This window comes from Engraulis encrasicolus, chromosome 5 (genome assembly GCF_034702125.1).
Source record: "Engraulis encrasicolus isolate BLACKSEA-1 chromosome 5, IST_EnEncr_1.0, whole genome shotgun sequence".
Lineage (NCBI taxonomy): Eukaryota > Metazoa > Chordata > Actinopteri > Clupeiformes > Engraulidae > Engraulis > Engraulis encrasicolus.
The window spans coordinates 57705618-57718055 of NC_085861.1; the positions used below are offsets into that span (position 1 = coordinate 57705618).

At 42.0% G+C, this 12438-nt stretch overlaps 1 protein-coding gene across 2 annotated transcripts in view; it reads left to right on the forward strand.

Annotated features, from left to right (window-relative positions):
* The window catches only part of cep192 (centrosomal protein 192), a 61040-nt gene that overhangs the window by 14551 nt on the left and 34051 nt on the right, over positions 1-12438 (forward strand). For both annotated transcript variants that reach the window (XM_063199815.1, XM_063199814.1), the window contains 10 exons: positions 241-396; positions 716-780; positions 1329-1541; positions 2932-3073; positions 4066-4157; positions 5484-6357; positions 6904-7024; positions 10701-10845; positions 10977-11769; positions 11967-12109. In XM_063199815.1, coding sequence (XP_063055885.1) covers positions 241-396; positions 716-780; positions 1329-1541; positions 2932-3073; positions 4066-4157; positions 5484-6357; positions 6904-7024; positions 10701-10845; positions 10977-11769; positions 11967-12109 — 2744 coding nt within the window. The remainder of the gene's footprint in view (positions 1-240; positions 397-715; positions 781-1328; positions 1542-2931; positions 3074-4065; positions 4158-5483; positions 6358-6903; positions 7025-10700; positions 10846-10976; positions 11770-11966; positions 12110-12438) is intronic.

Below are 12438 nucleotides of genomic sequence, written 5' to 3' on the forward strand. Positions count from 1 at the left end.
CTAAGCTAAGAGGACATTGAAATGGAGGATGATTGAAAGTAGAGTTGGTCTGGTTTAAAGCAACCATTATATACTATTTAATATGAATTGTAAACTAATTCTAGCATGCACTAACATGCAGTATCTTTGCATTTGTATGTCAGTTGTTCACATTGAACCTCTTTGAACATGGATTTTTTTTATCCACTATTTTGATTCATAATTTTGATTTCATTAACATTTTACTCTTTTTGTTTTCAGGTGGTGAAGAAGGGAACCAGAGTGTTGTGTACCAAAATGAGGAGGGCCAGTGGGTTACGGATTTGGCCTACTACTCCTCATTTCAAAAAGAAATTGAAAGCCATCCTACCAAGGAAGTGAGCAGCCAGTTTCAAAAAGAGGACTTTTGCTCAGGAAGTAAGTGCTGACCTTTGAATTTTTCACTTGCAAACTCTTCAGAAACATACGTTTTTGTTCTTTGTTTTGTCGGAAAGGTGATCAGCACCTTTTGCATTGAACCTGGATTGGGGTGGATAATGGCTAGGTTCAATGCACATCACGATACACATGCCACGTTGATAATATTCTGATGCATTGCAATACATGTATTATTGCGATTCATTGTGATATTTACTTCAGCAAATGATTAAAAATACAGCTTACTTGCCAGTTACTGTGTAGCATTAATAAGTCACCATTACAGAAATGACATTGCACACCCCTATTTTGTATTAAGGTAAAGCCATGAACAAAATAGCAGAGGACCAAGAGGAGTTTGAGAAGGAGCACAGGTTCATTCAGGTGAGTTTCAACTTCATTTACATTTCTTTGAATGATCTCTGTAAGGAGTTTCTTTTTGTTGTGTACAATTGTCACCTGTGACTGCTTTCTTTTCTGTAATGGTAATACATTATAGGAATAGATAAGAAAAACACTATGTCTCTCTGTCTTCTAATGGGGCGTTCACCTGACGTCACATCGATCCCGGAGAAGTACGGGTTGATGTATCTTACTGTACTAGAGGATTTTTGGTACTTACTGTACTAGATGATTTTTGGTACTATCAGATGTGTGTGATTTGACTGCTAAATGAAGAGCCATGCTTGTTGGTGTGACAGAACACGCCCACAACCTGTGAGGTAAAAGCACCTCTATAGCTTGATTAGAAGAACGCTACACAGATGTAGTGTAGGCTAGTTAATGTCAAGTATAAGCTCACAGGAAAATATCCCTGGAGTGGGGAGTTTCTCACATTTGAAAGCAACTCCTGTATTACAGCTAATGGCTCTCCCGGTTGCAATACATAGACATTTTTTATTGTCTATTTTTTTGTTTTTTATTTGTCTCAGGAGGATCAGATGCAGGTCAATAACAGTGTGAACATGGCAGACTCCTCTTGGCGCCTTGGCACCAGTTCCCATGTCCTCATGAGAGCTAGCCAGATCTCCTCGGAGCTCTCCAGTGGCAGTCCCAGCTATCTGCGGCTGTCACTAGGGGAGTTCTTCCAGCAACGCTCGGAGGCCCTCGGTTGTCTTGGGAGTGAAGAGGATGAAGTTAAACGGGTATGTAGTACGTTTATAGAGGGGTTGAACAATGAAACTGAAACACCTGCTGTTTTGGTGTGGGAAGTTTCATGGTTAAATTGGACCACCTTGGTGGCCAGTCTTCATTAATTGCACATTGCGCCAGTAAGAGTAGAGTTTGAAGGTTTTATTAACAGGGTAAGAGCACAGTTTGGTTCAAAATATTGCAATGCACACAACATTATTGGTTACATATCAGAGTTCAAAAAAGGAGAAATTCTTGGTGTGCGTGTTGCTGGTGCATCTTTGACTAAGACAGCAAGTCTTTGTCATTCATCAAGAGCCACGGTATCCAAGGTATTGTGGTTTGTTGTTGTTGTTTTTTTGTGGTTTTGTGTTGTGTTTTTTGTGTTTTTTGGATACAGTCCAGGTTAGCACCCAAACATCCCTTTCAGACAGCTGCCTCTTGCGTCCACAGTTAATCCTGTTAGATGTGGCTCATCCTTTTTTTGGTGGTATGCCGACATCACTTTAGATCAGGGCTTTAAACCGGTTCAAGGAACGAAAACGAAAACTGGGAACTTTTTGTATTTTACAGGGAACAGAAACGAAACCGGAAACTTTTATATTTTTTATGTTCTGGAACGGGAACACTTATTTAAAAATTATGGTAACCGGTTAATACCGGTTAATATCGTTCCTCAAACTAAAAAAAAGTAATTATTTTCCTGCACACGTTACCATGACTGCTGAGGTTCATGTCCTGTGTGACATCAGACATTCTCTGACTGAATGGAGAGAGAGCTGTGGATTACAAAGTCAGCGTGGAGCGCACATTTTCATTATTGAGGTTTATTCTCCGCTTGACAAAATTCTGAAGGATATTCTTTTCATATGCTTGAATAAACAGTTTGGAATGTAGGCTGACTCATTTGCACTTCCGACTTTCTTGGTTAATTAACGTCAGTTAGGCCTATGGGGAGTAATCAGCTGACAGGAACGAAATTAACCGTTCCGGGAACAATATTTTTTTGTTCTAACCGGTTCGGGAACGTCAATTTATTGGTGGAACACATAACCGGAAACGAAATAATTCCGTTTCTGTTCGGAACGAACCGTTTGGAAAAAAATAACGGTTCAAAGCCCTGCTTTAGATACCGTGGCTCTTGATGCATCACAAACTTCACTGATGCAAACACATGTTCACACACATTTACACAGAGACGGAGAGGGAATAATATGGGGAAACGCACAGTTCAGCCCAGGGGGCCTCAGCGCATTATTATTACGATTATTATTATTATTATTGTTACTACTATTATTGTTACTACTATCATTATTATTTGAAATGATAATAGTAATGTGTTCATTTGACTGGCTTTTTGGAAAAGAAGGTCTCTGTCATCATCACTGTCATCCTTTTTTCCAGCCCTCCTTCGGTTACATCATTACATCACCGGAGAGGAGGGAGCCTTTCCCTCTGATTCGGCCCTCCGACATCTCCTCGCGGGACAGCCCTGCTCTCCGTGACACCGTTGCTCTCAGTGACCCAGATGAGCCCATGAACGCAGGTGAGTTGCCCAGAGTCCGTCCAACCAAGTTCAAGTTGATGTTGACTAACTATTTCTACAGTATAAAAATACAGTTGCTAGGAATGTACTTTGGTGTGCCCACACATTCAACAATACAACTAGGCCACACAAAACCCGTACCCATTTTTTTTTGTGTAAAACAATGTTGACCTTAATTCTGTTATAAGAGAGTCATCTGCATTGCATACCAATTTTACTTTAATGTCATTTGTAGGACTTCTGAAGATATTTGATTTGGCGATATCCAGAGTCGTAAGAGCATGGTCATGCAGGCATAAATGGAATGGATATACCTTTATTTCAATTCTCAGGAGGACAATAGATGATGCTGTATAAATCAAGTTTAAGACATGCAGATAAAAACAAGAGCAGAGAGACTGCACCTGACTCTCACCAGAGCCATGGAATTCAGAGTTGTGAGTTGTGCGGGGTACAGGATGTTGGTTGGTGACATGATTCACATGGATTGGTCAAAAGAAAGCCGCTGCCTAGAATTATTTAAAAGACTAACACTACTAACATAACAATGAAAGATGGTCAATGTAATTCCTTTTATCACCATTACTGTGTTCAATGCTCACTTCCTGGAACTATTTTGGATCCATGCCAATGACGATCTGTGTGTCAAAGGCTCCATGGTCCCTTTGTGTAAAAATGGAACATGGATGTCAGTGGGATTAGCCTAGCTCTTACCTCCATGACTCTGGGTATATATGTATTTAAATTCTCAGGAGAGCAATTGAGGGCAGTCCTCTTTTTTGAACGATCTCTCACATGGCAAGACCCATTCGCAGTTACTCTCAACATTTTAAAATAATAACTGCTACACCAGAATTTCTTTCTGTGAATGGTATGTTGGATTCAATGTTGGCGGGGAAAAAACATTGGGACAGTGTTGGCCATAATGAACAGGGTTTGATGGTGTATTGTGATAATCAAACACGTGTTCATGTTTCTTTCTGCAAACATAGAGGACTTGGAGAAGACCCTCAATGACAATATTGACCGAACACTGACTGAACCCGATGGTCAGTTGGCACCTCCCGACAAACAGAATGAAAAAGTGAGTTTATGAATACATTTAAGGATAAGCTTCATTCACACCGAAAGGCAGGGCACCACGTTTCCTCATTGTCTCTGTATTGTTTGGTCACTTCCTATCCACTTTACATGAAAGGCAGATTTGCTCGGCACAATAGATAGCGGCTGCTTGTTTGGCTTCATACTGTTATTTGGATCTGCCCCGTGTTGGTGACTACTGTGAAATATACATCTCAAAGCCTTTTCTGGTTTGTGACCAGTTACTAGACTAACATGGCGTTTACACTAGAGCTGATGCGTATCATTTTCGCTGTGGATGTACGGTCCTGGCACATTAAAACTGTGGGAAAGGACTCCACAGGCGGAACATCTGAATACACCACGTCCCACGACCTTATTCCAGTATGGATCAGAGCCTGCTCTGTGTAAAGGCTGGAATCTGTTGAAACGCTGCTCTGCTGTCTCTTCCCCTTAGCAAAGCTGCTGGTGTGTACTCATGAACGGCGTGACGTTTTCCATGTGCGTTACACCCATTTGTGGGGTAAAACAGCCCATGCAAGGCAATTGGTGATGGGTTTAATAAACGTAGGATGCGGACCTGTAGACTAGCGTTGTTCATGCGCAACATGCCGAAAACGTGTTGTTGCCGGCTGTTCAAATAATATAGCCAAAAAGCCGTGGCTGAAGCATGGACTGTGTTCATTTAGGCAAGCCGATTTAGCATGTAAGTTGAGACATTCGGTTTGTTTTTACCCATAAAGGGACGTAACGCACATTTAGGAGCAAAGTACCCGGATGGTCGTTCATGCCTATTGGTAGAGACGGATGTTGTATACATTGTATGTAATGTAAATGTAAACATTTTAGTAAGATAATTGAATTACTGGGGCCTACAAAACTTGCTTGCACACGGAAAAGCTCTATAAGTAACTTTTCACGCAAATCTTTAGATGTACTATTCAGGGCGGCTTTACATTGGCACCTGCCAACTGGCCAATACATTTTGCACAGCTTCCTTTTTTATTGCGGCTTGCACACATTTCAATGTGTCGATAGAGAAAGCTTTGGTTGCGGGGCATAGAACTGAGGTGTGTGCACAGTGCACGAATCGTTTCCACTCAGCTGATTTGGTAATGCAGTGTTTCGTTCTGGCATTTTTGGGACATTGTAAATTAAACGGCTGCTTTCTGATTGGATGATCATCATCATTATTACTGAATATAAATGTAAATGGACTGGTTTCCTTTTCATGCCGTCCTTAGTCTTGATACAAAATGATGACCTTTGTAAATTCTGAACTCTTTGTAAATACTTTGTATGTGTTCTACGGTTCTACTTCCCACTGTAGGCTTTGAATCACACAATCCTGTTGGAAAAGAATGACGAACAAATGGCAGACACGGTGTGTGAAGTAGATTCACCCGGAACCGCCAATACCAACATAGACCTGAGCATCAGCACGATCGCCTCTGCGATTGCAAACGCGTCTCTCAGCTCGGATCCGGCACAGCTGGCTGCCATGATCATCCGCCTATCTCAGAGGAGCCACGTAAAGGGTGAAAAAGAGAACCAAGATGCCAAGAGGCTCTCACTGGATCAAAAAAGTGTAATTCCTGCCACCGCTGTTGTGGCGGTGGAGACAGCCGGGGACATGAGTGTTGTGTCTGATATGGAGAAATACTTGCATAGAGTCGAACTGTCCGGGAGCGAAAGTGAAATGCACGCTTCCCAGTCTTGCGTGGACATCCTCGGTTTCATGAACGCCTCCCATGACCTCTCCCAAAAGACAGCTGGACCTCTTTGTAAAAGCGATGCGGAATCTGGGTATGAAAATTCAGTGGATATTGAAAAGTTCTCAAATACAGAGCGGACACGGAGCTTTTCTTCTTCGCCGACTTTGCCTTCTTTTGTACCATCAGGCAGTTTAGACAATCTGGCTGCAGTCTGTCAGTTGGATGAAGGCAATGGAGTTACCGGTATTCCTCAATCTAAAGTTGACCAATTTTCCGGTCTTTTGCAAGTGGCTAGTCCTCGCAACAGGAACTTCACAAAGTCTGGAGAGTTGTCTTCCCTCCACTCTGAACTCAGGTCAAGTCCAAAGTTGGTACAGCCACACATGAAGCAAGTGGATACAGACAGCTGTACGAATAGCAGTGAGGGAAGTGCTACTGTGAAATTCAGGGACGCCACTTCTTCCTGGGGTACTGAAGAATCTTTAAAAGGTAAATCGCAAGCCTTCATACAGGGCCTTCCAAAAATGTATATACACTTTAAAGGAGAAATCCGGTGTAAAATGGCTTAAATTGTGTTAAAGCATGATGCTCAGCGCTAACTTTTTCCACATACCTCACCTGCTGAAGTTCCCTGCATTCAGAAATCCAGCTCTAGTTAGCCGATGCTAACATTTCTCTTTTGCAGCGAGCGAGTCTGTCGGCACCAAAGTAGCCATTGTTATTCTGTGTTTTCCATCCATTTACGAGGCTCAAAGTTACTCAATACTTCATTCTGTAGAGTCGCGGGGTTGCTGACATGTAAACCGAGACATAGAGAACTTTGGTAGTGCAGTTGTATTTATATTGTATTTTCTGAATAGAAAATCAAATGTCATACACACTCATCTGGTCTAACTTCATATATATATTTTTTAAAGATAATGTAATATATCATATACTTGATTTATCACAAGGCTTACTTCATTCGCTATTCCACAGGGACCTTCTTGCCGAACGTTATCCCTTAGCGTTTTATATTTTCCATTATCTTTCTAGCAGAGATCATGTCCCCCCATGAACACACCACCCCGCCAGTGCATACCCAGTCCTTCAGGCCGTCCACTTTCCCTCTCACCCACTCAAGCCCCAGTCAGACCTCCCTCCAAACTAGAGAGGGGTAAGTACACACTTCCAGATGTTTTTCTCTACAGTGTGTGTTTTTTCTGTAGTGTGTAACGGTGTGGAATCTTCCTTTTTTAGGTGTATATTGGGGTTAGGTGTTTGACTGTAAGAAGAGGTGTTGGACTTCATGCCCGTGTTTCCCGCAGAACATTAATTATAGTAGGGGCTGTAAGCCGAGAAATCGTTACGCGCTGGATAGAAGCATATAATTCGGTACACGTGTTCCTTGACTGATTTGAAGACATCCTAGAAGGGGTGCCCCTTGAAAAAAAATGTCTACCATGTCATATACAATATGTCATGTTGGTAACGCATTACATTGTTATTACATGACATTATACTTAGCTGACAATGTTAATATAGTCCTCAGAAGAGATGAAGCAAGGGTAGCCTGCTAGACCAGATTGATAAAACTACAAAATGTACATAGTGTGAAAGTATGGGTGAGTCTGTGCTTACGTGCTTGACAGCATGTAACATTGTGAGCGATTTGAGAAGATTCTTGGTCTGAATTAAAATGAGCATTGCCAACGCTAAAACTATGGTGAGAATAGACTGCTGCTAATGCTCGATTTGAATGGGATAGTGTCAGTGCAAGATGCCCTAGGTAGCAGGTTCCCCATCCTCTAATTTCCATAACAGATATACATATTTTATTTGTATGAGAGAGGGTAAAGGACAGGACCTTTCCATATGTATGAAGAACCCCATAAGATCACCTAATTCTATATTTTTACAAGTGCATATTGTGAGAGTATTTCAGTCATCTTTAGAATGGCATTACAGATTACTCAATATAGGCCTACATGTAGGCCACAGTATGGCTTCAGTTCAAATTAAATGGGAATGATTTCTTAGTGTATGTTGAGTAAGAAGACAGAGATAAAAAAAATGTTTATTTGCAGACAAGTCCTCACCTAGTACTTGTGTCAAAAGTTGTATTAGTTAGCTCAGTAATCATTGAGTACTTAAACTGCTATCAAAACTGACAGCTGATGGACAACATGTACTGTAGGTCTTTTGCCACCCTTACCCATAGGAGAAATATATATATAGAACAACACTTCTCATATGGTATATACTATGAAAGTAAATCATTACCTGGGACTCATTTTCTTGATATGCAAGGCACATAAATAGTCTGGGCGGAAGAATATTCGATATACCCCCGCCCCCCCAAACAAAATGCCACACAACTTTTTATAACCTTCAAGATTTGAGTGGTAACAGTAACATAACTCATTCCCACTACACCGTTTTGCATAATATTGTACATGTCCTCAGAATGCTCTACATCAGTGGTTCTCAAACCTTTTGTGTGAAGTACCCCCTGAGAAAATATTGAGCTCTCCGAGTACCACCTTGACAACCAACATTAGAATATCGCAGTAAAGGCCTTCCATATTCACTTTTGCCAGTCAGTACAGGAGAGGTTTATAATGGTATTCCAAGTACCACCAGAGATGTCTCAAGTACCACCAGTGATACGCGTACCACAGTTTGAGCACCACCGCTCTACATGTTTCAGTTCTATAGTTGTACTGTACAGTACAGTGCAGTGCAGTGGAGTGCAGTACAGTACAGTAGCATACAGAATGGTGCAGTATAATAAAGTACAGTAGAGTATAGTACAGTACAGTACAGTAGCATACAGTACGGTGCAGTACAGTACAGTAGCATACAGTACGGTGCAGTACAGTAAAGTAAAGTACAGTACAGTACAGTAGCATAAAGTACGGTGGAGTCTAGTTAAGTACAGTACAGTAGCATATAGTACGGTGCAGTCTAGGACAGTACAGTCTAGTACAGTACAGTACAGTACAGTACAGTACAGTACAGTAGCATACTGCACGGTGCAGTAGAGTACAGTACGGTATATCACAGTACAGTACAGTACAGTACAGTACAGTACAGTACAGTACAGTAGAGTACAGTACAGTGCAATACAGTAGAGTACAGTATAGTCTTATAGACGTTAGCCCTCCAAAGCCAATAGGATTTCCACATGCTGTTGTTTTAAGTTTTTGAAAGACTATTTTAGTAGCCTATGTGAGAGAGGGAAGGCAGGCAGACATGTTTTAAACAAAGGACCACACCCACAAATAAAAAATAACGAGCAAACAATAAATTAAGTGGTTAGGTAGCCAACATGTCATCTAGATTAAAGCCAAAAGTAGATGGAAAAACAGACATGTTACCATTTTGCTCTTTTAAAACAAAGTATCTGTCAATATACTGTATGTATGGTGTATTGCATATTGATTATTCATAATTTCCTAAGCATAAATGCCCTTATCACTCCATTGTACACTTAGGACTGCGATATACATATCTGAACATTAATCAGCATACATTTGTCATTTGACAGCTGTCACTGACACTTGATATGTACATGTATTATTGACTTGATTGATATGAATATATTTCGGTTGGACTCCTAGGGTTAAATCATTGAGGGGGTCCTAAGGAAGTAGTAGTAGTTTGAGTGTGTGCGCGCATGTGTAAGTGGGATTAAAATTATTGTTTGCCATCTTTATCTGAAGAGCAGACTGAGTGTCTGAACCTGCTAATGCTAGCATGCTAACATTGGGACAGTTATGTGTGGCCCAGTTCAAGGGTGTATCTCTTCTCCCCTAAATTTTCTAACCACAATTTTCTTTTTGGATGTTATAGATATGACCCACTGCAAATTTTTAAAACTCTTAATGAATGTTGGTTCAATAGCTAAATGCCCAGAAATGAGCTCTCAATTGTAGAATCTCATTCTGACCATGGTTTTTATGATTTTCCTGTTTTTGAATCTAAATAAGACATATATAACATTGTTTTTATGGTAAGTTTTGCACATATTTTCAAAGTTCAGTTTGTATACATCACACACAAATAGGTGGATTGGCCCATAACACCATTATGTCCAGGCAGTACAGCATTTTACTACTATTGGCTGGTTTTGGGCAGCCATCTTGGATTTACCCCATAAAAATGACCTTAATGACATTGAAATTTGGGGCACCCCTTCTGAAATGATGGAGAACACCCTAAGGAAGGTGTACACCGATTTTGGTGCTTCTATCCAGCGCGTAACGATTAGGCCCTTTTGGGACGCTAAGAGAACCAGCTATTAGTCAAGAGGGTAGGGCGTCAGGTGTGACCATCCCACTACCATCTGGCCCTGCAGCAATCTGCTGAAGATGAAGTGTATGTGACTGGGGTGGTGTGGATCAATCAATCAATATTATTTATATAGCACATTATCAAACAAAACTGTTAGATGACTAGCTACCTTAACTCGCACCAAAGGGATATGAAAATAAAGCTGTCTCCAGCAGTTGGCAGCATAATGACAAAATGCCATTTCACCCTGTCTGGATTTGACCCTAGGCACAACCAGATATAATGCGTTTGGCCTCTGATACATTGTTGGTTATAAGGGTTATGGATGCAGGGTTGCTCAGTTTTGAATTCAGCTTGAAATGACCATCACCAAGTCAATTTTTTGTTGATGTCAGTGGGTTTATTTACTCTCTCAAGAGTTGTGGAGGTTCGGGATATACACCTTTGGCAGTTGGAGGTGTAAAGGTTGAGTAGGTAGTGCACAAACGTGATAGACGGTTGAAGTTGGGGTGTTAACTTTCTTACTTTTATGATGCCATTTGTTCCATGTGTGTTAGGGTTCTGTCCCCTGTGCCATCAGAGGAACTTGTGAAGAGCACCTTTGTGGATTCGTCCTCTCCTGAATCACAGCACTCCGACCTCAGCCTGAGCAGGTTGACCTACCTCTCCATTAATGATGGCCACAGTGTTCTGGATCACAAGGTTTGTCATGTTATGTCATGTTTTACCGGTATGTTAGTTTTTTTGTTTGTTTGTTTTTTTTTTTTCTTTTAATAGCTTATGTAATGTAATATTTTTATTGGTGTGGTATCCCTCCTCCCCCCCACACACAGAAGAACGTCACCATGGAGCTGAGCACTACCATCATTAGGGCCAGCCCGACACCTGAGGAAGAAAAGGGGACTCATCAGAGACAGGACTTGGAAGACATTCCTGAGGAGTCTAGTAGTAGAAACTCTGTTGACTCATTGACAAGCGGCAAAGCTTACAGCCTGGACCACCACCATCACCACAGTGAAGATGGTCACCACTTGGACGTCCAGAGGTCCAAAGACTTGAAAGTTGACAAGTTCGCAATAACACCAGCCTGCTCAGAGCTTCATAAGCAGTGTGGCGGCTATGTCAGTAACTATGGCTGCATGAGCAGCAACCACAACCTCCAGAGCCACCTGGCAGTCAGCACGGATGTCGGTTTCTTGAGGCCATCTTATCCCAAGCCTTGGCATGTAGCTCCTGGCGGCCCTGGTGTGGCCCAATGTGCTGCTCGTACCTCTCCAGCATATAGCAACACACCTGACCTCTGCTATGCTCCTCCGATGACCAACTATGGGACCCATGCTCCGCCGTTGCGCGTTGACCACCCGCACTCGATGCCTGCTGGTCTTTCAAGAGGTGTGGACTCTCTCTTTAGTGTGAACTCTGGTCCCCAGCCGTGTATGGATGGAGATCTCATACCCCCACTTTTGACAGACTATTTAGGTGGGGGTTGTGGTGGTGCTGGTGGCGCCCATCCTCTGTTGCCCGCTGCCTTATCCAGTGCCCATTTCAACTCCACACATCAGTGCTGCAGAAAACCCTACGGCCAACAACACCACTCCCAGTGGCTGTCCACAGACTTCACTGGAGGTTAGATGCTTTTTGAAATTGTTGTATGGTGTTTTTAATAATCTTGCTGCAAAATATACTTGCTTTTTACCAATTGGTGTAATTTAATTACGTACGTATGTACACACACGCGCACACTCACAGGCACGCACACACTGCGCTGACATTGTTCATCATCTATCAGCTGTCTTAATGTTTTTTTTTTTTTTAATCCATAGTGGTTGTGCCTGATGAGCTCAAATTCCCAAGTCCTTGTTGTGTGGGCATCGCCTCCCAGGTGCCCCTGAGTATATTTAACCCCTCTGACCGATGGCTGCAGGTCAGCATCTCCGTATCTACTCTGTCCATTGACGGCCAACAGGTGAGACAAACCTAACTTCTGTATGTTCATTATCCTTTCTATATACCATATCTTTCTGGGCTATAAGCCGCACCGGAGTACAAGTCGCATGGCCAGCCAATGACAAACAAGTGTGACTTGTAGTCCGAAAAATATGGTGACTGCCGTTGGAATAGAAGACCTATTTTGCCTTTATGTGGATACGACTGTAAGGATTATGTCGTGAACAGTGTGTGTATGAGAGAGAGACAGGGATTGGGTTGGTTAATGACCCAGGCCAGATAGGAACCTGGATCCACATGGTACAGTGCTTTAGCAAGATGTGTCATTTCACCCTTCACCCTTCATCT